The following is a 25,294-nucleotide window of genomic DNA, read 5'->3' as shown; positions in this document are numbered from 1 at the left end:
CCATTTCCTACCTCACTTTTTAAAACTTAATATCAATATCCAACTATTTATTCTCACAGACTCTGACACAGACACTATGTCGCTTCTTACCTCATGCGTGCTGTTGTTTCCAGGTTTGAGTAGACCATGCAGCCCTGTCTCCTTTGGCCATCGTGGAGGCTTAGTTCAGGCATGATCCTGTTTGGATGCATCACTGAAGCCCTAGCTAAGGGCCCTTCTCCAGGCTCTCATGGACTGTGGCAAAAAACTTTGGTTTCTCTCAACTCCATCTCCTTCTCAATGTTGCAAACTTTAGAAAGTTCACAACCATATTCTCATTCCATTATTAATCTCTCAGTATCTAGCATATAATAGTATTGCAACACTCATTTGAACTAAATTAATATGTGTGTGAATTTTAACATCTCTGTGTAGACACAAAATTGTTGTTTTGTCCTTCATCCCAGGGACTTAATTTTCCAATAACTTTTTATATTTAAAAAGTAGAAAAATCAGAAAAAAAATGTGAGTAGCTGAAAAAGTGTGTTCGTAGACTCAAGGTAACAGGAGACACCACAAGATCTTTGCTTTTACTTAAATACATGCTGGCAAGCCTGCCTCATGCTCTCTCAACAGGAAGTATGAGCAGTGACTGACACAGGTAGAGAATGACCAGCAGCTGTCAGACCACCTCACACTACAGAGCGTTATGCAGAAGCACTCCAGCAAGTCACCTGGGACTGATGGATAGAAAAGCCCTTTACAAGGGTTTACAAAGGTTGTAGATTGTAACACATTGTAATTTCAGCTCTTTTGTATATGTGTGTGGCACTGGGTGTTAATGCCATGTGTCATTTATGTGAGGTACATACTCTCCCACTGTGATCTTATCTCCAGTCCTAAGATCAGATCTTTATAATAACTTCAAGTCACATATATGTGAGTTGATAGTAATAATTTAGATGTAGTTGTGGATACATCAGCTAATATCTTCTGAGCTGTGCAGCTAGAATTATGTTAAGTATATTGTATGTATTACTCCTTATTCATATGATATAATCCTTATAATATAACCCTTATAATAACCCTATGCTACAAGTACTACTGTTATTCAGTTTACAAAGGAGCTGAGGTACATAGGGTTCATGTGCCCACCCAGCGAGTGACAAAAGCAGGATTTGAACCCAAGTTCTCTGGCTTCAGAAACAGTATTTTTAATCACTTGCCCCTAAGCCACAGTGAATGTTATTACAGTATGTTTGGAAAGAAAAGAAAGTGATGACAATATCAACAAAGCAAAGAGTTGCATTTAGTAGTTCTAGAAAGATTTCTACACACACTAGAAATAAATACTTGAATATAAACTGAGATTAAAGTCACAACTGTTCATAAGTTTAATTCCACGGAGCCACTGCTTAGGTGGTTTTAGGACTTACAGGATCAAGGATGCCTGTCTTAGTGTACAGACACCTTCTGTTGAAGCTTAGGCGATCCTAAACATCATTCGACACTACCTCTGCCAGAATAACATGTCTTTAAAATTTGAGGGTCATCTATAGAGCAGTCAAACTGGCCTGGCCTTCTTGGGTAGAGACATTTACCTAACACTCTCTGAAGTACCACCAGCCCCTGAGCAGCAGCTGCTTCCTTGGACAGAAGTTTTCTCACCACCACCCACATCTTCCCTGCATACACCTGCCACCACCTTCCCGACGAAGGCCATGGTGGCCCAAGACATTAGCTCCTAAAAGAATCATCACTAAACACTTCCCCTCTAATACATTAAGTTCTTGTTAAACAAGATTTCTGAGCTCAGGGAGACACCTCACAGATGTCCTATAAGCTCTTCATGTATGTATTCTATTCTAGTCACTTCCTGTTCTGACTCAGTTCTTGAGTGACCCACAGTGTAGTATACAAATAAAGGACCTTCTGCCAAGGACCTTTCGTGCTAGTAAAGTAGATATTCAAGAAAGAGAAGATATATTTGAGAGGGTGAACTGAACAGTCCAGGTATCAGAAAGTGTGGGGGCTTGGGGAAGGCCAAGCTAGTCTAGATAAGGCAGATAAAAAGGCACCTCTGAGGAAGTAGAAAAGAATGGAGTCCAACTGAGCAGAGTGAGCTATGCAAAACAGCAGGAAAGAACATTCTGGAGAGAGAACATAGCACATGTAAGGCCAAGTCTGATGGTTTGAAGAGCACCACAAAGGGTAAGTCTGACTTCTAGTGAGCTGGTACATGCCAGACCAGGGTGGGATATGATTGACGGAGATCCGTCTAGGATTCCTCAAGGACGGTTTCTACTCATTTATTTTTACTTCCCCTCGTGGATGAGCTGTAAGAGCTGTGCTTGGTTTATTTGCCTAGTAGATTTTTTTTCCATTGCTGAAAACTGGCTCTCTTCCCTACTATATTGTGATAATTCTGGGAATCAGACTGCCTCCCTCCAGAATTCACTGTTGTTGGTTGCACTTGATAATTGTTTGTTAAATAATTTAGGAAAATATTTCTAAACTTTAAATCATTACTAAATTTTAGTAAACCTTCTATAATTATTCTTTTTGCCTACTGAAATCTCTGATCTTTTTAGATTAATGGTAAGCTAGTAATCTGATAAGCATTTCCTTAAATGTTTTTAATTCAAAATTATGACATCCCTTAGTGTTTGCAAACTGACTTGGAGTGGGTCACGCCGTGAAGCTTAGCTAAGCCATTCACAACTCTACACTAGTCCTCACTCCTTTTGAGGCTAAAAGTCCGAAGTGAAAGCCCATGTCCTCAGTCCTTCCCTAGATCCTTCTGTGTGCTATACAAGGGAGACTTACTTCAAAGTCCTCATTCCCCATATCCCATGCTTTTGAATCTGTTATTTTCCTCATCTGTTATTTCTTCTTTGGGGCCACAGGTAATGTATTTTCCTCTAAATGCTCTTGACAAATGAGTTTTTACATGATGCTATCTGAAAAGCCACTTCAGTCCTGAGAAACCACTGGGGCTAGCAGGTACAGCAAAGCACACCTGAGCCCATCCCTCACGTACCTGAGCTGCTACACAGGTAAAACACAAAGGCACTTTTTTTCCATAAAAGATCTGTAGATCTTCACCAACACGTTGTGCTAGGAAGGTGGGCTGCTGTTTAACTGCTGTAGCCAAGCTGGAGAGAAGGGGCGATAACATACCAGATTTTAACGTATAAGATTAACTTTTGATTAGATAGCAGAATGTTACAAAGATTGACTCTAGCAATTTTTTTTTTTCAGTTAAGCCATACAGGAAGGGAGTAGTGCTTGGGAGTTCTTTCCCCACTTCTTCTCAGTGATGTCTCTCCTCCACTTTCTGATTGGTACTTTCAAAAATCATCTTGTCTGCTATGTAGAATGTGAGTGTTCTTAAAATGTAAACTTGAATATATGCAGCATTTGCAGTCATGTAGCACGAAGTCTATGTTCAATAAACATTATAGAATCAATGTGCAAATAAATGGGGGAGCTAGCACACAAGAGTCCAGAGGAACAAGAAGAAAAATGAGATTTCCTAGGCCAACATGAAAAATTGACACTTAACTGTGATTTTTAAGGTCATATAGCAATCATTAATCACTAAATAGCATTAAGTAAGGAAGTTCTGGGCTCTAGAACAGTGATTGTCAGCAGAGGCTAATAATCCCCAGCACACACACACACACACACACACACACACACACACACACACACACCCCTAAGGACATTGGCCTTATCAGGAGACTTGGCCAAATCCCAGCATGGGAATGGGATGCTACTAACATCTTACAGCACACAGAATAACCTCATAACAAAAGATGAGGGGAGACTCCTGAAAAAATAATGAAAATATATTACTTTAAATTTCTTTGAAAGTGTAAAGTTGATAACTTTTTTATCATCTATATTAATTAAATAAATTTAAAGTACCATATAACCTCATATATATTTAGAACATAAATTTAAGTAGAAATGCAAAAACTCATTAAAATTTTATTTTTAAAATGACCTCTGGATTCACATTTAGATGTTGTTTTTATTGTAATGGTTTGAAAAATTTTAATTACTAAAGTATCAAAGTCATGTTTTAAAAGTTTTAGTTTATAAAGATAATGAAAAATCCAATTTCTCCATTCTCTTGATCTCTATCTTTACTGACATGTTGGTTCTATGTAAGATGAGAATACAGAGGAATTTATTATCTCAACAAACGAATGTAATAAACTGTACTAAGGAATTCCAAGTGAAAGGGTATAAGTACTTCATCTGGTGCGAAATGAAGTGACCTGAGGCCCAGGTCCAGCCCGTGCGTGCTCTTTGGTTGGTGGTTCAGTCTCTGGGAGCCCCCAAGGGTCCACATAAGTTGATTTTGTTGAGCTTCCTGTGAAGTGCCTATGCCCTCCAGGTCCCTCAATCCTTCCCCCAACTCTTCCCCAAATCTCCTTGAGCTCCGTAATCTAATGTTTAGCTGTGGGTCTGTGCACTTGTTTTGGTTGGCTGCTGGGTATAGCCTCTCAAAGGTCAATCATGTTAGGCTCCTGTCTGCAAGCACAACAAAGTGTCAGGGATTGGTTCTTGCCCATGGGATGGTTCTCAAGTTGGGCAGTCATTGTTGGCCACTCCCTCAGTCTCTGCTCCATCTTTATCCCTATACTTCTTCTATGCAGGACAAATACTGGGTTGAAGATTTCATATGTGGGTTAGTGTCCTTATCCCTCCACTGGAAGTCCTGCCTTGCTACAAGAGGTGGCCACTTCAGGCTCCGTATCTACCACTGGTAGGAGGCTCAAGCTAGTTTCACCCTATTAGACACTCTGGAGCCTTTCCCATCTCAGATCTCTGGCATGTCGAAATTTGTTTGGTTTTTTTTGTTATTGTTTTGTTTTGTTTTGTTTTGATAGTGTTTTCTGAGCTTTGGCAAGGGTCTGTTAGTTATATCACATGGGATGTGCAGTTAACATTGAGACCTTCCAATGCATAGGGGCAGGGAAGGGGTATGAATCCATAGCATATGTGGAACTTAGAAGCCAATCCGAAATGCCCCAGCACTTAAGGCATGTGCTTGGATAGTAGCTAGGTGAATACAACTTGCCTCTTGGAAAGCTAAAGCGTTAGAGGCAGAGGAGGGGCTCTGAAGAAACTCTCTAAGAAACAACCCTACGATCCAAGAGACCCAGTGTTTGTCCTGGGGTGCTCCTTGGGCTCCCTGCTTTTTTGCCCCGGTGAGGATTTTACTGTCTTTCTTCTTGGAGCCCACTTTAATCTTAGTTAGGCTTTTCTTGGATTTTCGCTTACACTTACATGTGTCACTTTCCATTTGGAGGGTATTAAATAGCTATGGGTATTAAACATTTGTGTTGTACTAAAGATTATACTGATTATATTAGTACACTTTAAATACTCACATTTGAGGGGACTCAGTAAAAGTGCATAAATTAGAATAAGGATTCAGAGAAGATTGATGACAACCAAAATCACAAAGAATTCAAAATCATGACTATAAGACTTCATTGAGTTTTTGTTCTTTACACTGAATCAAAGAGGACATCCTATGCTGTATCTTAATCACACATTTATAAGTAAATTTTTACTTTAGTGTTTTATTTACAGGCCTTTATTGTACTTACAAACAGAATTATATGTCACCTCACAGAGGATGCTGAGCTGGATAATGCATGATGTGAAATGTGGCCCTTGCTTTATGTAAAGCAGTTGATGATTTCAGATCTTAGGAGAATGTGATGAAATTTAATTGAGCATGAGTGATATTGATGTGCATAGCCCTTTCGACTGCTATGCAGATAACTAGCCCAATCACTGTAATCTTTATTAAAAGTGCCTTGTCCTGATTATGCTATGCCTCACTTAGCAAATGATCAGAAATTGTAGTAGTTTTAAATAACAATGGGTTCATTTCAACCCACTGGTTGAAGTGTTTCAGTAAAGGTTTAACAAGTAAGACAAAAAACAGGGTTTTAAAAAATATTTTACTTTATTTTGAAATATCACAGGGGGTGGAGCATAAAAATGCAGGTGCTCTATCAAAATAAATGTGTAATTAGGGTTAGGAGGGCAACGATTTTTGTTTTTATTTTTAGCTTATAGCTCCCTTTAGTAGGATTCTGGTAGGATGCATTGTATATAGAATTATCAGTGAAAGCTACTGAAGTCTGAAAGCCTGCTGATGGTGAATCTGGTGTGCTGTACCCCAGAGACTCCAAACTCAGGGTCAGACAACAGAGGAAGGAGGGATGCGTGCAGCTGAGCTACTTAGGGGTGAGTGAACGGGCAGGAGAGGCCATGAACGTACCCGCCTTCCTCACAGCCTCAGCGCTGTTCTCAGAAGGTAATGAGCAATCTCACAAGCTGGTTAGTGAGCTGAGCATTTGGAGGGAGGAGCAGACATTAGGAGGCTTTTGTAGACCCACAGGTAAGAGCTCACCAGAGCCCAATTACAGGTCCTGGATGGAGGTAACCAAATAAACCATTCAAAAATAGCAGAGGCAGGCTCTGCAGACTTCATGTCTCTTTCTGCAAGCATGACAAGTATGTTCTTGTTACAGTGCTTATCTTAGTGGGTGGATAAGTAATATCTATCCTATACGCAAAGGATTTATGTTTTACAAAAATAAAAATAGGTCAGTGAGGTAAGAGAAGGAAAATGACTTGTGTTAATTGCTGACTTGTCAAGTATTGGACTATAGGACACATGTGGGCATTGCTATCTCACCTTCCAGTTGGCAGTGCTATAGGGAAAAGCTAGGCTTTCCCTCACCTCACAGGATCCCTCACAGGATTCGTCTGTCATAAATCTAAGTATTAAAAGTGGTAAGCCAGAGCAAGAATCTAGTAACTTTTTTTGTGCTTTCTGGCCTGGACACAAATGCCTTTATAACAATGTGGAAGGCCAGGTTTGGATTCTCTGTCTCCTCAGCAGTCCCTAGAATACAATAAGCACACCCCTTTCTCATACTGTTGATGCTTTCACAGAGAACCACCCTTGGACCACTTCTGTATCCTGCAGTATATATATTCTTCAGGACTGAAAAGAACAATCAAGCTTTGTGAGCTGGCTTTAGGAAATTTGGCCTGGAAATATGAGGTGGTCACTAAGAAGAGTGAGCTCAGCTTAAGGGTCACTGTCCTTAGCCTGAGAGAGTTGTAGAAGAATAAATAGGTTAAATAACTCACATCTATGTCTGTTAGACAGTGAAAGCTAGGATTGCAATGTTGTCTGGGCACACAGAGTCGTGCCTCATCCATTCAGGGCAGGTCAGCTGGTACAGCAGTACTCTGTGATGAACTGTTTTGGGTGAGAAATTCAAGGCCTACTGGGAGCTGATTCTAGAGTGTTCCTGAATATGATCAAAATATAATACATAAAGTTCTAAAATAATATGGAATAAAAAACCTTTGAAGGAGTAGGCTGGGGGCAGGAGGAAATCATTGCTTTGAGCCCTGTCCACTCAAACGCTGAAGAGGATAGCATCCTCTTCAGGACTGAGGATTAGAGTCCTGTTTGTAGGTTTGTAAAGGAATGATGTTAGTGATATAGCCCAGCTGACCAGAGAGAGACAACATACTCCTCAGGTACCAGAACCAAAGGAGAAGTAGAAAGCAGTAACGCTCCAAAGGATCTTTTCCTGTATGTCAGGGGATGTGCTGAGCAATCATAGAAACAGCAACAATAAGGCAGGATGCTGGGATTTCATGGTTTCAATTAAAGATTAATAATGAGAACTCTGATAGAGAGAGTCTTGGAACTCGCTGAGATTAAGTATGGCCGAAGAACCACAGAGAAACAAAACACATAAACAGAAGTGCAGGGAGACAGCCTACTCCGCCCAGCTCACCATTACGTGGTGAGGTCAAGGATGAGAAGGAACCTTCAGTTGTCTGAAGCAAATTTAACCACCGCAGACAGCGAGATCCCTAGATTTGGCTATCAGAAGTTAGGACTGCAAAGGCAGAAAATATACTACATCATGTAAGGGTGTCTGGGAAAGTAAAGGGAAGGAGTATAGAAAGTTGATCTTTCTGGGGGGGGGTGTGGCTTCAAAGGAAGGAATTTTACATCTATTTAATGGAAATGTAAGATTTGGGGAAAATGGACTTTTAAAGATGTATGATGAAAGGGCATATATAGGGGTGTGTGTGTGTGTGTGTGTGTGTGTGTGTGTGTGTGTGTGTGTGTGTGTGTGTGTGTTGTATGTAAAACCTTTGGCTGAAAGGTTTCCCTAGAAACTAAAGATAGAAAACTTAGAAGCTCACTCTTGCTTCTGTACTCCATAAGTAGAAGTGAAGAGCAGATCCTATGGCCATCCACCCTACACTAGCCGTGCACAGTGAGCCTTTCTCCTTACAACCGTCAGTTGACTGCCAGAGCTTCCAGCCTCTGTGGCTTCTTCTCCCTTTGCCTGACCTGACTGTGCCCCTCATTCCTCTTTAGCCTGCTATTTTTTTTTATAGCATGTATCATCATCTGAATGTAGAAACTTATTTTATGATTTTTCCATTTATCCCTGCTTTGGAACCCTGTCCATCAATTATCCTTCCTCCCCTTCACAGGTATTACTCCACAAGTATCTCCTGAACATCCTAGGATGTGTTATTCTAAGGACTGTAACTGGCAGGGATAAATGGCAGGCTAAGTAGTCTACATTTTTCTGGTCACTTTCTCTCTGTTCTGTATTAGCATTTGTTTTTGGAAATACTCAGCAACAGCCATTCCTAGCTCACAGTGAAATTAGCTTGCTGACAACTGGAGAAGTCAAGGAAACAGGATTTGGTGATCTGAGAGGGAATGGGAAATGTCTTCCTGCTGAGGATGCAAGTGAGAAAAAGTCAAGTATAAACAACAGACAGGCCAGAGTTTATGCCAGTGACCTCATCTCCTAGTGCAGGGGAGGGAGGGTCTGCTGGGTGTTAAAAGGGAGGACATCTTCAAAGCACGGAGAGGCTAAACAGAGTGATAACAAGAATCCTAAAAAGCACCAGAAACAGCCAAAGTAGGGCAGTGTATGATAAATCTGTCCAATGCTATCAGGTGAGACACCGGAAAAAGACTCCTGAGACTCCGAGCATGTGACACCTAAGAGCTGTTCAGTCTGACTTCTGGGTGGTCTGGCACACTAGCTCAAAGTTATAACTGGGTTCCCATGATATTTTTATTGAATTATTTTTAACAAGGATATTGATATTATTTTGTGAATGCTTGTATACATTTATTACAAACCCATGCATTTTAATTCTCTATTAATGGCTGAGCAATGGTTATTATCTCATTTAATCATGTAAAGCCAGTTTTATTATGCTCTGATTTGTGGATAAGGGAAGTAAAGCTTGCAAAAGTTAAGAAACTCACTAAAAAGCACAAAAAGCTCCTAAGTGACAAAGCTAGATTGGCCAAGCAAGTATGTTGTCACCAGTTGTGGCCTTTACAGAGTGCAGTAGGGCACCTAGGGACAGTTACTATCCTTACCTTTCTCATGCATCATTTTTATGTTGCCTTAGATGAGAACATAGATAGTCTATGTCAGGGAGACTAGCAAACAGATTAGCTAACAGTCCAAACCCAGGATTATCTCCAACTGGAATGGTTCACAAAGAAGAAATGTAGCAGATAAGGAAATAGAGCCTACTTGGGTCCAAAAACAACAGTCCAAATGCACTGTCTTAGCTGTGTCTGTGTAGGGAGGAAAATGCTTAGAGGTTTTAGTCATCAGCTTTCAGATAAGAAGAAAATGGGGATCTGAGCCAGACCAGTTTTTTCTGAGGAACAAATCAAGAATTTCATAGAACCTCAAAGGGTTCCCACTTGTGACAGGGCTGGGACTAAAGTAAGTATTTATGTTTCTGCATATTTTCAGACGGGTTGTGTATGACCTTCATGGTCAGTATTGGGAATACAGGGTAGACATAGCAGGGAGCAGGGATTTGACCCAACGTGACACAAGCAAGCCTTGGGAACGGCCATGTCCACCATTGCTAGGCATGCTTTAGACTGAGATCCAACTGGGATTTCTTGGAACTTAGTCTAGAGAGCCTGCCGGCACTGTTCTGCCTCCTCATGGTCAGAGAGTGCAGCATTCCTATGTGTTAACATAAGTAAACAAACAAGTCAATAAAAACTTTTTGGATTTTTTCTAGAGCGCATTGATAAACGAATTTAGTGCACTGCAAGACATTTAGTAGTATAAATTAAAAGTATTCTGTTTGGAGCCAAGACTATATAAATTCTAGCTTTTCATGGAATATAACAAAATGTTAAGTATGTTCAAGTTACATTTTAAGTCTTTCTTTGCAACTGATGTGAACTTTGTGTTAGATTATTGCCAATTATTTTACCATATAAATTTATACAACAGCCCTGTCAATATGTCTCCTAAGTCACTCCAAGAACATAATTATTAGTAAAATTGATTAAATAGTTGTGGTATCTTATATGAAGTGATGTTTATAAAAACTACCTTGAAAATCTCACTGATCCTTGGCAGACTGGACTCTAGAAGTTGAATGTAGTTGTTTAAGAGGAATGAATGAACTAACTTTAAGGACATTGCAGTAGCTCTCAAATTTACTTCCATGACCAACCTTAGAGCTTGAACCTCTTCTTTGTAAGCATGTGTACTAGTTTTGATTGCTCTAGCATCTCAGTAGAAAATTAATTTGAATGTCTCATTAGGAGAAGATTTCTCTTGAATCTAGTCTTTTTTAAAATCTTTATTAAATTGGGTATTTCTTATTTACATTTCAAATGTTATTCCTTTGAGGTTTCAGGCCAACATCCCCCCAACCCCTCCTGCTCCCCCTTCTATATGGGTGTTCCCTCCCATCCTCCCTCCATTGCGCCCTCCCTCAACAATCCCATTCACTGGGGTTCAGTCTTGCAGGACCAAGGGCTTCCCCCTTCCACTGGTGCTCTTACTAGGCTATTCATTGCTACCTATGCAGTTGGAGCCTAGAGTCAGTCCATGTATAGTCTTTAGGTAGTGGCTTAGTCCCTGGAAGCTCTGGTTGCTTGGCATTGTTGTTCATAGGGTCTTAAGCCCCTTCAGCTCTTTCAGTCCTTTCTCTGATTCCTTCAACAGGGATCGCATTCTCAGTTCAGTGGTTTGCTGCTGGCATTCGCCTATGTATTTGCTGTATTCTGGCTGTGTCTCTCAGGAGAGATCAACATCTGGTTCCTGTCGGCCTGCACTTCTTTGCTTCATCCATCTTATCTAGTTCGGTGGCTGTGTATGTATGGGCCACATGTGGGGCAGGCTCTGAATGGGTGTTCCTTCAGCCTCTGTTCCAAACTTTGCCTCCCTATTCCCTGCCAAGCGTATTCTTGTTCCCCTTTTAAAGAAGGAGTGAAGCATTCGCATTTTGGTCATCCTTGAGTTTCATGTGTTCTGTGCATCTAGGGTAATTCAAGCATTTGGGCTAATATCCACTTATCAATGAGTACATACCATGTGTGTTTTTCTGTGATTGGGTTACCTCACTCAGGATGATATTTTCTAGTTCCATCCATTTGCCTATGAATTTCATAAAGGCATTGTTTTTGATAGCTGAGTAATATTCCATTGTGTAGATGTACCACATTTTCTCTATCCATTCCTCTGTCGAAGGGCATCTGGGTTCTTTCTAGCTTCTGGCTATTATAAATAAGGCTGCTATGAACATAGTGGAGAATGTGTCTTTGTTATATGTTAGAGCATCTTTTGGGTATTTTGGGTATTTTGGGAGCATCTTGGGTGCCCAAGAGAGGTATAGCTGGGTCCTCAGGTAGTGCAATGTCCAATTTTCTGAGGAAACTCCAGACTGATTTCCAGAAAGGTTGTACCAGTGTGCAATCCCACCAACAACAAGGAGTGTTCCTCTTTCTCCACATCCTCCCCAGCATCTGCTGTTGCCAGAGTTTTTGATCTTAGCCATTCTGACTGATGTGAGGTGGAATCTCAGGGTTGTTTTGATTTTCATTTCCCTTGTGACTAAAGATGTCGAACATTTCTTTAGCTGCTTCTCAGCCATTTGATATTCCTCAGCTGTGAATTCTTTGTTTAGCTCTGAATCCCATTTTTTAACAGGCTTATTTGTCTCCCTGCGGTCTAACTAAGTGAGTTCTTTGTATATTTTGGATGTAAGCCCTCTATCATTTGCAGGATTGGTAAAGATCTTTTCCCAATCTGTTGGTTGCCGTTTTGTCCTAATATCAGTGTCCTTTGCCTTACAAAAGCTTTGTAGTTTTATGAGATCCCATTTGTCAATTCTTGATCTTAAAGCATAAGCCAGTGGTGTTTTGTTCAGGAAATTTTCTCCAGTGCCCATGTGTTTGAGATTCTTCCCCACTTTTTCTTCTATTAGTTTGAGTGTATCTGGTTTGATGTGGAGGTCCTTGATATACTTGGACTCAAGCTTTGTAAAGGGTGATAAGAATGGATTGATCTGAATTCTTATACATGGTGACCACCAGTTGAACCAGCACCATTTGCTGAAAATGCTATCTTTTTCCATTGGATAGTTTTGGCTCCTTTGTCTCTGTACTATTACCATACAGTTTTTATCACTATTGCTCTATAATACTGCTTGAGTTCAGGGATAGTGATTCCCCCGGAAGTCCTTTTATTGTTGAGGATAGCTTTAGCTATCCTGGGTGTTTTGTTATTCCAGATGAATTTGCAAATTGTTCTGTCTAACTCTCTGAAGAATCAGATTAGAATTTTGATGGGGATTGCATTGAATCTGTAGATCACTTTTATCTATCTTGTTGATTTTCTCAAAGAATCAGCTTTTGCTTCAATTGATTCTTTGTATAGTCCCTTTTGTTTCTACTTGGTTGTTTCAGCTCTGAGTTTGATTATTTCCTGCCTTCTACTCCTCCTGGGTGTGTTTGCTTCTTTTTGTTCTAGAGGTTTTAGGTGTGCTGTCAAGCTGCTGATACATGCTCTCTCCTGTTTCTTTCTGCAGGCACTCAAAGCTATGAGTTTTTCTCCTAGCACAGCTTTCATTGTGTCCCATAAGTTTGGGTATGTTGTACCTTCATTTTCATTAAATTCTAAGAAGTCTTTAATTTCTTTCTTTCTTTCTTCCTTGACCAGGTTATCATTGAGTAGAGCATTGTTCAACTTCCATGTATATGTGGGAGTTCTTCCCTTATTGTTATTGAAGACCAGCTTTAGCCCGTGGTGGTGTGATAGGGCGCATGGTATTATTTCTATCTTTCTGTATCTGTTGAGGTCTGTTTTGTGCCCGATTACATGGTCAATTTTGGAGAAAGTACCATGAGGTGGTGAGAAGAAGGTATATCCTTTTGTTTTAGGATAGAATGTTCTATAAATATCTGTTAAGTCCATTTGGTTCATGACTTCTGTCAGTCTGTCTATGTCTCTGTTAAATTTCTGTTTCCATGATCTGTCCATTGATGAGAGTGGGGTGTTGAAATCTCCTACTATTATTGTGTGAGGTGCAATGTGTGCTTTGAGCTTTAGTAAGGTTTCTTCTATGTATGTAGGTGCCTTTGTATTTGGAGCATAGATATTTAGGGTTGCGAGTTCATCTTGGTGGATTTTTCCTTTGATGAATATGAAGTGTCCTTCCTTATCTTTTTTGATGACTTTTGGTTGAAAATTGATTTTATTCGATATTAGAATGGCTACTCCAGCTTGCTTCTTCAGACCATTTGCTTGGAAAGTTGTTTTCCAGCCTTTTACTCCGAGGTAGTGTCTGTCTTTGTCCCTGAGGTGTGTTTCCTGTAGACAGCAAAATGCCGAGTCCTCGTTACGTATCCAGTTTGTTAATCTGTGTCCTTTTATTGGGGAATTGAGTCCATTGATGTTGAGAGACATTAACTGCTTCCTGTTATCTTCGTATTTGGAGGTGAGATTATGTTTGTGTGCTTGTCTTCTCTTTGTTTAGTTGCCAAGACGATTAGTTTCTTGCTTTTTCTAGGGTGTTGCTTGCTTCCTTGTGTTAGGCTTTACCATTTATTATCCTTTGTAGGGCTGGATTTGTAAAAAGATATTGTATAAATTTGGTTTCGTCATGGACTATCTTGGTTTCTCCATCTATGTTAATTGAGAGTTTTGCTGGATACAGTAACCTCGGCTGGCATTTGTGTTCTCTTAGGGTCTGGATGGCATCTGTCCAGGATCTTCTGGCTTTCATAGTCTCTGGTGAGAAGTCTGGTGTGATTCTGATAGGTCTGCCTTTATATGTTACTTGACCTTTTTCCCTTACTGCTTTTAATAGTCTTTCTTTATTTTTTGCTTTTGGTGTTTTGACTATTATGTGACGGGAGGTGTTTCTTTTTTGGTCCAATCTATTTGGAGTTCTGTAGGCTTCTTGTATGTTTATGAGCATCTCTTTCTTTAGGTTAGGGAAGTTTTCTTCTATGAATTTGTTGAAGATATTTACTGGTCCTTTGAGTTGGAAGTCTTCACTCTCTTCTATACCTATTATCCTTAGGTTTGATTTTGTCATTGTATCCTGGATTTCCTGTATGTTTTGGGCCAGTATCTTTTTCCATATTATCTTTGACAGTTGTGTCGATGATTTCTATGGAATCTTCTGCTCCTGAGATTCTCTCTTCTATCTCGTCTTCTGTTGGTGATGCTTGTATCTACAGTTCCTAGTTTCTTCCTTTGGTTCTCTATATCCAGGTTATCTCCCTTTGTGCTTTCTTTATTGTTTTCAATTCCTTCACCTGTTTGATTGTGTTTTCCTGTAATTCTTTCAGGGATTTTTGTGTTTCCTCTCTAAGGGCTTCTACTTGTTTACTTATATTTTCTGAATTTCTCTAGGGGAGTCCTTTATGTCTTTCTGAAAGTCTTCCATCATCATGATCAAATGCGATTTTAAATCTACATCTTGCTTTTCTGGTGTGTTTGGATATTCAGTGTTTGCTTTGGTGGGAGAATTGGGCTCTGATAATGCTATGTAGTCTTGGTTTCTGTTGCTTGGGTTCCGGCGCTTGCCTCTCGCCATCAGGTTGTCTCTGGTGTTACCTTGTTTTGCTATTTCTGACAGTGGCTTGACCATCCTATAGGCCTGTGTGTCAGGAGTGCTGTAGACCTGTTTTCCTGTTTCTTTCAGCCACTTGTGGGAACAGAGTGTTCTGCTTTCGGGCGTGTAGTCTTTCCTGTCCACTGGCTTTCAGCTGTTCCTGTGGGCCTGTGTCCTGAGTCCACTAGGCAGGTCACTTGGAGCAGAAAAGTTGGTCTTACCTCTGGTCTCGGGCCTGAAGTCGCTCCTCAGGACTGCCTTTCAGCTCTCCGTGAGGGCAGCAACCAGAAGTGCCTGCCCCTCTTCCTCCTGGGTTCCTGTGCACTGGGGGCCCAGATGGCACTAGCTGTTTTTCTCTGAGTCAGATATGTGGGCAGAGAGTAGTCTCCTCTGGTTTCCCAGGCGTGTCTGCCCCTCTGAAGGTCTAGCTCTCCCTCCCTCAGAATTTGGGTGCAGGGAGCTGTTTGACCGGGTCTGTTCGGATCTGAGCACAGTCTGGATGTCAGGGATCCTGCAGCTTGACTGTCCCTATCTTCCTGTGCCTAGAGGCCCTATACAGTTTCTTCTTGGGCAGGGATGTGGGCAAAGGTAGGCAAAAGTGGCGGTCTCTTGCCCTGCAGTCTCAGGATTGCCCACATGTCTGGAAGATGAGCTCTCTCTCCCATGGTGTTTGGGAGCAGGGGCTGTGGGCCGTGATCAGCGAGGTTCAGGCGCCAGCTAGAAACCCAAATCTAGTCTTTTCAAAGGAAAGAATTAAGCTGAGAGACACAAACTGTGTAGCAGAAGTTTATCTACAAAGCAAAGCAAAATGATAGTATAACGCAGAGCAGTTTGAGCAGGTTGATCCAAACCTGTATATCAGCATGTTGGGGCTGAGGGGTTGGTGCCCAGGGGAAGGGGACTGGATAGGCCATTTGATATTGCCCTGTTGATTTTTTAATATATTGTAAGTATTTATGAGGTGTGTGTATATTTATTCATGGGATAAGGTTATCTTCTTGTTCCTTACAAATCATAGTGAACCCTATCACCTTTATAGGACATTTCTCCCCATGATTCTATTGAAAAGCCCAGGAAGGAAAAGGTCCAGATCATAATGCAGATGCTATTATAATTCAACATTGAACCTGGGCTTTTGAGGAGAATAATAACTTGCCTCCTTGATAGCACATGAGTCAGTGTTAGGAAGGGATAATGACCTACTGAGTTCTGACACGGAAAACCTAGCTGCAGTTGAGGATGGTCATGCACAAAGCTGCACTCTGACTATAACTGGACTCACAGGAGCAGATTGTCAGCTCTCTCCTTTCTAATTCTCCCCTAAGATGAAGGCACAATGGTAGTTTTCCACAGTCACCTCATAGCTAATTCCTTAGTCTCAGATACACGTTTGAAAATGTCTAGTTTACTTTTCTAAGAGTGTTAAAACACTGTTTGGTTCCCATCACTGTCTTTCTGAAATTTCAGACAAAGTGCAAGCAGAAAGTGTGAACCCATCCATTTGCACTTTATAGTCTTTAACTCCTGCACGAAGCAGCGGTGTGTGACCGATTCTCTGTTTCTATTTCAGGTGTCATCCCTTTCCATGGATTTTCCATGTATGGTAAGTTGAGCTTGATATAGTCATCATTTTTGTTATGTCTGGAAATTTTCAACATAGTGATAATGTTCATTATCTCACCATTTATGTGGATTTAAAGTACTATAAGCATTTAAAACATTAAATTTAGTATTTTATATGTCTAATTAAGAAAATTAAAAATAGGCTTTGAGGCTTGGTACCATGAAGAGAGCCTATGAGAGGCTATTGGTGAGGTCTAGTTGCAGCAGAAGACTCCAGTTTGCCAGTACCATGGGATGATCACCGAGAACAGCAGTGGCAGCAGAGTGGATCAACCTGAGCTTAGAGTGCTACAGAGGACAGAACTGGAGAAATGACGCAAGCCCTTTGAAGAAACCCAGAAGATCATGTGTGGATCCCAGACATTAAAACAAGAAGCTGTGACATTGAAATTGCCTTGGATCCCAGGATGTTTGAGATGCCAGAGCCATGGCCATGGTCTATGTGCTAAGGAAAGTTGCCAGTAGGGAGTAGAACCAGCCCAGGAGAAAGAAGTTTGTTGCAGTCAACAAAGCTGAAAAAGGAGTTGGAGATCTGAAGACCGCTTAGACATCAGCCATGGAGATGCAGAGTTTGGAGTTTGCCCAGCTGGTTTCCTGTCATGCTTTGGGGGTTACAGTTAAGTGATTGGATCAGAAGAGACTTTGAACTTTGAATTTTTGAACTTTTTGGACTTTTAACATTGTTGAGACTGCTTGGTATAGACTATGGAGACTTTTGAAGTTGGATTAAATGTATTTTGCATTATGCTATGTTTAGGTATGAACTGCATAGATATCTATTTGAACAATCCTAGGGGCCATGGAGTGGAATGTGATAGTTTGTACATGTTTGGCCCAGGAGGTGGCACTATTAGAAGTTGTGGCCTTGTTGGAGTAGGTGTGTCACTGTTGGTGTAAGCTTCAAGACCCTCAATCTAGCTGCCTGGAAGTCAGCTTCCACTAGCAGCCTTCAGATGACGATACAGAACTCTCAGCTCCTCCTGCACCATGCCTGCCTAGATACTGCTATGCTCCAGCCTTGATGATAATAGACTAAACCTCAGAATCTATAAGCCACCCCCAATTAAATGTTGTCCTTATAAAGTTGTGAAGGTTGCTGTGAGCTTTGTCATTGAGTCTAATGAGATAAGAACACAGTCATATTTAGCTTTACTATAGTAATAAAAGCAGCATGGAACAGGCATAAAACCGGACACTTGCTTACTTAATGGCATCAAACAGAAGCCCAAGACATAAGTTTACATACTTGTGGATATCTGGTGGGGGGGTTGTTTGTTTGGTTGGTTGGTTTTTGTGGGGCGTTTTGTTTTTGTTTTCTTTTGGGTTTTTTGTTGTTGTTTTTGAAGAAGAAGCAAAAGCATTGGAGAAAATACAGAATCTTCATCAATTGGAGCTCATCAGACTGGATGGCTGCATGTAGAAGAAAGAAAATAGATCCCTACTTATCACCCTGCACAACATTCGACTCCAAATAGATTAAAGACCTCAGGAAAGACCAGATACCCTGAATCTGGTGGAAGAGAAAGGTAATCATCAGTGTTACTCAACTACAAACCTTGTGACCTACATCAGTGACCTGCCTACAAGAAAGACATGGGGATGAAATAGTGGCATGAATGCTATGGGAAGAACCAACCACTTTCCTTTCCTTTTATGAAACTAGATTATTTTCTCATATAATTTATCCTGATAAAAGTTGCCTTCCTCCAGTTTCCTTCTCACCTTCTCACCTATCCAGATCCACACCTTTTCTGTCTCTCATTAGAGAAGAACAGACTTATAAGGGAATGTCAGGGCAGGGAGGTAGGAAGGGGTAGGGGGTGTGGGAACACCCTCATAGAAGCAGGGGGATGGGGATTGGATAGGGGCCTATGGACGGGAAACCTGGAAAGGGGATAACATTTGAAATGTAAATAAAAAATCCAATAAAAAAGACATAGTATTAAAATATAATAAAATATAAGATCAAACAAAATCTATTACATTGAAGTTGGACAGGACAAACCAACAGGAAGAGCCCAGGGAGAAGGCATAAAAGTCAGAGACCCACTCATTTTCACACTGAGGAATACTGCCCCCCCCCAGAAAAAAACACATTATACGTTAGTCATATATATATATATATATGGCTAAAGTATAATGCAAGCCCAATGCATGCTGCTTCAGTCTCTGTCAGTTCATATGAGCTTCGTCTATGTTGACTGAGAGGACTTTGTTTTCTCGGTGTCCTCTCTCCCCTCTGGCTCTTATAGTCTTTCTCCCCTCCACAGGGAGGAACCAACTGCTTTTTATTGGACTTAAGGCCCACTCCATGTAATGGAACCCTTACCAGACACTAATAAAATGACCAAGACCCTAAGAATAGATAGGTCATGGGCCTAGAGGAAAACACACTGCCTTGTGCTGCAAAAAGAATATAGCAATAAAATAACTTCTAGGGACATACTGCTATACTCCACAAATCAGTGCTTTGTCAACCCCATCAGGGCAGTTTCTTACAGTAGATGGGAATTAACACAGAGTCCACAATGGGACAATTCGCATAGAGTAAAAGACTTTGGAGTCCTTTGTCCTAAATTGAATGTCTTTACAACCTCGCCTCACAGCTCAGGGATCTGTGCAGAAGAGGCAAGAATATAGGACCCAGAGGTGAGAGGTGAATCCAGGGATTAGTGTCTTCCAGTCACAACAAGACTGATGCATGTACGAACTCACAGAGACTGTGGGAACATACACAAGGCCTGCACAAGTCCAGCCAGGTAGAGTCCCAGCACTGAGGGGGGGGGAGTGGATGTGGGTCCCACCCCTAACCAAGAAGCTCTCTGTAATTGATACCTACTGGCAAAGGGAAAATCAGTTTTCTTCAGTGGAGTATCACTGGTTATATCAGTCTTACTTCAGGATAGGTCTCATGTCTAGGAGTAATTGGCCAACACCTCATAAATTCAGGTATATTTGTGGACTTTTTGCTTCATTTTTTTTTCTTTTTGTCATTTTTGGTCTTCTGGGTCTTTTGCTTACTGGTTTTGATTTTTGTTTTTGTGTTGTTGTGGAGGTATTTTTGTGTTTTTTTTTTTCTGTTTTTGTTAGTTTTTGTAAGTGGAAAACGAACAAAATGTTTGGTAGGATCCACTGGAAGGAATTGTGGGAGGGGAAAACATGATCAAATATATTTTACAATTTAAAAAAATGTTTTCTTTTCTTTGAGATTTATTTATTTTATATATATGAATATACACTGCAGCTGTCTTCAGACACACCAGAGGAGGGCATTGCATCCCATTACAGATGGTTGGGAGCCACCATGTGGTTGCTGGGAATTGAACTCAAGACCTCTGGAAGAGCAGTCAGTGCTCTTAACTACTGAGCCATCTCTCCAGCTCACAACTCTTTTTCTTTTAAAAATTATTTAACTGTAGTAGGTGCAAAACCAGGTTGCATAAGCTTCTTGACTGACTACTAGACTCTTATGGAAGTCTTTTAAAAATATATATATTATGTCAAAAAAATCTGAAAACAAGGACACGAGTGGTGGCTCCTGGTTTCCCTAGACTCCTGGTACGCCTGCTGTTGTCTCTGTTTACACATTCATTCCTTCATGCATGGAAAGGCTTGAGAACTCTGAGGCCTTTGGGACCTCAGTTGGCATTGACTGAGGAAAGGTAAAAGCTTAACAAAGATGGCAGGAGGAAGAACACTCTGTGTACTTCATGATGTCATGTAATTTGTATGCGATCATGAGTTACCTAAACTTTGCCATCCTCTTTATTCTGATCCTTACCTTTAGGATACATAGAAATACTTTACTATTTTACACTTGTAACATAAACTAGCAATATACCAATATCTTTCTTGAAAAAATACTTCTGCATTGACAGTCAAACTCATTATGAAGGACAGAATGTATTTTGTAAAGTAAAGCAGGGAGGAGTGTGCAGAGGCCTGGAGGACCATGGCCACGTGCCGTCTGGACAGTGTTGCTCATAGCTTTGCATGAGAGCGTGCGCTACTTTATTCTCCTGCTCGGCAGCTTGAAATATAAACATGCGAGTACTAGAGTGAGCCTCAGGCATATGAGATTGTAGGGAATCTGAGACGGGAAACAAGAAAAGGTTAAGAATGTATATAAATTTACCCTTGCCGTTTATTATTTCATTTCACTAACTCTTAACTGTTAACATTTTCCAAGTAAATACTGTTTAGCATACACAAGTGGCTTGAAGTCTACAGAGTTCAGTACAGTCAGACTTCTGCTTCACGTTCAAAGTCATTTTAATAGTCTAGCATTGATATGCCCAGAGAGAAGGGTAAGGAAACAGGTGATAGAAACTATTTGATGAAGAGTTCACATATACCTCATGAGAAAACTCTGGAGGTATCCACAGATACATACAGCCAGTGACTGTGGCCCAGCATGTTGAAGCATCTCTGTGTAGTTAGTACTTTGCCTGTTCAGTTTCTTCATTTTACAAAGTACAGTATTTATCTATTTTTAAAATCCATCCAAAACTCACTAGTTTAAATTGTCTTCTGATCCTCATTTATATAGATTAATAGTTTTATTCTAAGTGATTATATTATCATTTCATAGGGAAAGTTCTGCCATACAGGATCTAAGTAGCTTTAAAAGTTAATGAGGACTCTCAGGGTTGTTTTGGTTTGCATTTCCCCCAGTCAGGATGGCCAAGATCAAAAACTCAGGTGACAGCAGATGCTGGCGAGGATGTGGAGAAAGAGGAACACTCCTCCATTGTTGGTGGGATTGCAGACTGGTACAACCACTCTGGAAATCAGTCTGGCAGTTCCTCAGAAAATTGGAAATAGACCTAACCTGAGGACCCAGCTATACCTCTCTTGGGCATATATCCAAAAGATGTTCTAACATATAACAAGGACACATGCTCCACTATGTTCACAGCAGCCTTATTTATAATAGCCAGAAGCTGGAAAGAACCCAGATGTCCTTCAACAGAGGAATGGATACAGAAAATGTGGTACATTTACACAATGGAATACTACTCAGCTATTAAAAGCAATGATTTCATGAAATTCTTAGGTAAATGGATGGAACTGGAAAATATCATCCTGAGTGAGGTAACCCAATCACAAAAGAACACACATGTTATGTACTCACTGATAAGTGGATATTAGCCCAAAAGATTGGAATACACAAGATACAATTCACAGACCACATGAAGCTCAAGAAGAAGGACAACCAGAGTGTGGATGCATCGGTCCTTCTTAGAAGGAGGAACAAAAATACTCACAGGAGGAAATATGGAGATAAAGCGAGGAGCAGATACAGAAGGAAAGGCCATCTAGAGACTGCCATACCTGGGGGATCCATCCCATATACAGTCACCAAACCCAGACAATATTGTGGATGCCAAGAAATGCAGCTGATAGGAACCTGACACAGCTGTCTCTTGAGAGGCTCTGCCAGAGTCTGACAAATACAGAGGCAGATGTTCATTGCCAATCATTGGACTGAGAACAGGGTCCCTCGTGGAGAAGTTAGAGAAAAACTTGAAGTAGCTAAAGAGGTTTGCAACTCCATAGGAAGAACAACAATATAAACCAACTGGACACCACAGAGCTCCCAGGGACTAAACCACCATCCCAAGAGTACACAGGGATGGAACTATGGCTCCAGCTTCATATGTAGCAGAGGATGGCCTTGGCGGGCATCAGTGGGAGAAGAGACCCTTGGTCCTGTCAAGGTTTGATACCCCAATGTAGGGGAATGTCAGGGTGGGGAGATGGGAGGGAGTGGGTGGGTAGAGGAGCACTCCCTTATGAAAACAGGGGAAGGAAAGATGGGATAGGGGGTTTCTGGAGGGGAAAACTGAAATGTAAATAAAAAAGTCCAATAAAAGAAAAAATTTTAAAAAATGTTAATGAGGAATTTATTTTTATGGACGAACCAAGTAGGGAAATATTCATGAAATCAAACTCGAGGTCATGCTTACTTTTTACGAATTATATGAATATATAAATGTAATTTTGCTTATAAGAATTGGATTGATGGTATGGTGTTTTGTTCTCTCATAAAATACAATAAAATATTGAATAGTGATTATTTGCATAAATTTTTATAGTATTTATGTTTGTGGAAATATATTTACCTTTAAGTTCAATCTTCATTTCTTTACTAGACATGATTGTTAAAAATTTTAGAACCCATAAAATCTTCAGTTGGAGGTTTCATATTTTATTTATTAAAATAAATTTTGAGAATTTCATGCATGTGGACTGTATTACACCATTCATGCTCCTCCATCTCCCTCCAGCTTCTCCCATGCTACCCAGCCTCTCTTTCAAGTTCATGCCCTCTTCTTTACTCATTGGAAATTGGAAATAAATTCTAGTTCTTCATTTTGAAGTTTTATTAATAATATGTGTTTGTGTCACATTGATTTTGTTAAGGTTTGGTATTACAATTAAAGCATGAATTACAAATTTTAAATATATGGAATGCTTTAATGTGTGCTATTTTAATAAATAGTAATGTATTTTCATATATTTTAAATGTTAGTTTTGAAATGGGAGGGCATACCTGTTTGGTTTTCAATTTTATATCTATATAAAATATGTACTTTATGTAAAGTTTTCTCTATATCTAGGTCATTCATTCATTCATTCATTCATTCATTCATTCATATTCTAACTCCCCTGAAAGTAATTTGTTCTTCTCATGCCTATAGAAAAACTAGAATTTGCTATATGAAATGCCGGCTTTCAATGAATCAGTCACACTGCAAAGTATGCTTTCAGTCATATAATTGAAGCTTTGTGCACAAACATTTAAAATATTTTTACAACTTTTCTGTTTACCTTGTCAAAAGAAAGAATGCTAAATTATTCCATGTTTTCCCTACTGAGTTAATGTCTACTGCCCTCGGGATTTACCAAGACATTATAGAGCCCTGCCTAATTTCTATCACATGAAAACAATATAAATAATTTTTGTCAAAATTAATATCTAGATATGCAATTTTATATCTTTGCATTGTTTATGACTGTCTCAATTTTCTGGAAAATATGACCTTGTTTGTCAAAATAGTAGAATCGCATGGTCAAAGTAGTCCCCATGATTAGCACTTTCTGACATTCAGCTATGGGATATCTGAATGATTGACAACATACCTGCACTTAATGGACAATAACTGGATGCAAAGGAAAATGTCACTTAGAGCTTGTTACAGAAATGAATCAGTGGCCTGAGGAACATTTTAAGTTCATGGAAGATATTTTGATATATAAAGATCAGTTAGGAGCTGGGGAATATAACTTGTTTGGCAGGAAGACTTGGCTCTAATCTGCAGCACATAGGAACCACACCCCCTAGCGGCAGCAGCAACAACAGCAAAGCACGCATTGTAGTGCATGCAGGAGATGCGTAGAGGAGAAGCAGACGTTCAGGGTCATCTTCTGCCGCAGTGAGTTGGAGACTGTAAAACAATATAACCAGTAATAGGAAGATACTATTCAAATTTTTTTTCAAGGTGAATTAATTAAAACTACGGAGAAGTCATCTTATGTTTACTTACTTAGCTTCCAAAATTAAAGTCCTAGATGGCACAGTCTGTAAAGGGCCTGCCACACAAGTCTGAGGATGACCAGAGTGTGGTCCTCAGCAGCCACATAGCAGCCAGCTGTGATGGCACTCATCTCTAACCCTAGCACTGGGGGTGGAGTGGGGAGGACAGGGGAAGGGGAGACACAGACAGGGTCTCTGAAGCTTGCCCGCCAAATACTCTAGCCAATCCCTACACATTTGATGTAAGACCTGTGCCACAAAGGAATGTGGGAAGTGAGAATGGAGATACTCAGCCTCAACCTCTGCTCTTCACATGTACTTGCACACACACTTGTGTATATGCACACAAACATACATATAATTTTTTAAAAATTTTTGAAATTAAAATATAATTACACCATTCTTCCCCACCCCCTTCAATCCCTCCCAGGACAACCCTGTCCCTAAATGCACACCTTGCTCCCTCCCCAAATTCCTGGCCTCTTTTTAATTGTTGTTATATACATACAACCTACTCAACCTTTTTTTTTTTTTATTGGATAGTTTATGTATTTACATTTCAAATGTTTTCTCCTTTCCTGGTTCCCCCTCCCATGCCCTCTGCCCCTGCTTCTATGAAAATGCTCCCCCTCTCACCCACTACCACCTCAACACCCTGGCATTTCCCTGGGGAAATGAGCCTTCACAGGGCCAAGGGCTTTTCCTCTTAATGAGGCCAGACAATGCCATCTTCTGCACATATGCAGTTGAAGCCATGAGTCGTCCCCCCCTCCCCCCATGTCTACTCTTTGGTTGGTGGTTTAGTCCCTGGGAGCTCTGGAGGGTCTGGTTAGTTGACATTGTGTTTTTCCTATGGGGTTGCAAACCCCTTCAGCTCCTTCAGTCCTTTCTCTAATTCCTCCATTCAGGTCCTCCTGCTGAGTCTGATGGTTAGCTGCAGGCATCTTAATTTGTATCAGTAAGGCTCTGGCAGACCCTCTCAGAGAATACCCTATCAGCAAGCACTTCTTGGCCTCAACAATAGTGACTGGGTTTGGTGGCTGCATTTGGGATGGATCCCCAGGTGGGGCAGTCTCTGGATGACCTTTCCTTCAGTCTCTGCTCCACTCTTTGTCCCTGTATTACCTCCCAGGAGTATTTGGTTCCCCTTTCTAAGAAGGACTG

At 40.6% G+C, this 25,294-nt stretch overlaps 1 protein-coding gene across 1 annotated transcript in view; it reads left to right on the top strand.

Moving 5' to 3' along the window:
• Window positions 1-25,294, top strand: part of Tbc1d19 (TBC1 domain family member 19) — a 118,480-nt gene that overhangs the window by 72,968 nt on the left and 20,218 nt on the right. The window contains exon 16 of the mRNA XM_032915995.1: window positions 16,538-16,570. Coding sequence (XP_032771886.1) covers window positions 16,538-16,570 — 33 coding nt within the window. The remainder of the gene's footprint in view (window positions 1-16,537; window positions 16,571-25,294) is intronic.

This window comes from Rattus rattus, chromosome 11 (genome assembly GCF_011064425.1).
Source record: "Rattus rattus isolate New Zealand chromosome 11, Rrattus_CSIRO_v1, whole genome shotgun sequence".
NCBI lineage: Eukaryota > Metazoa > Chordata > Mammalia > Rodentia > Muridae > Rattus > Rattus rattus.
This window is presented reverse-complemented; position numbering and strand designations above follow the sequence as displayed.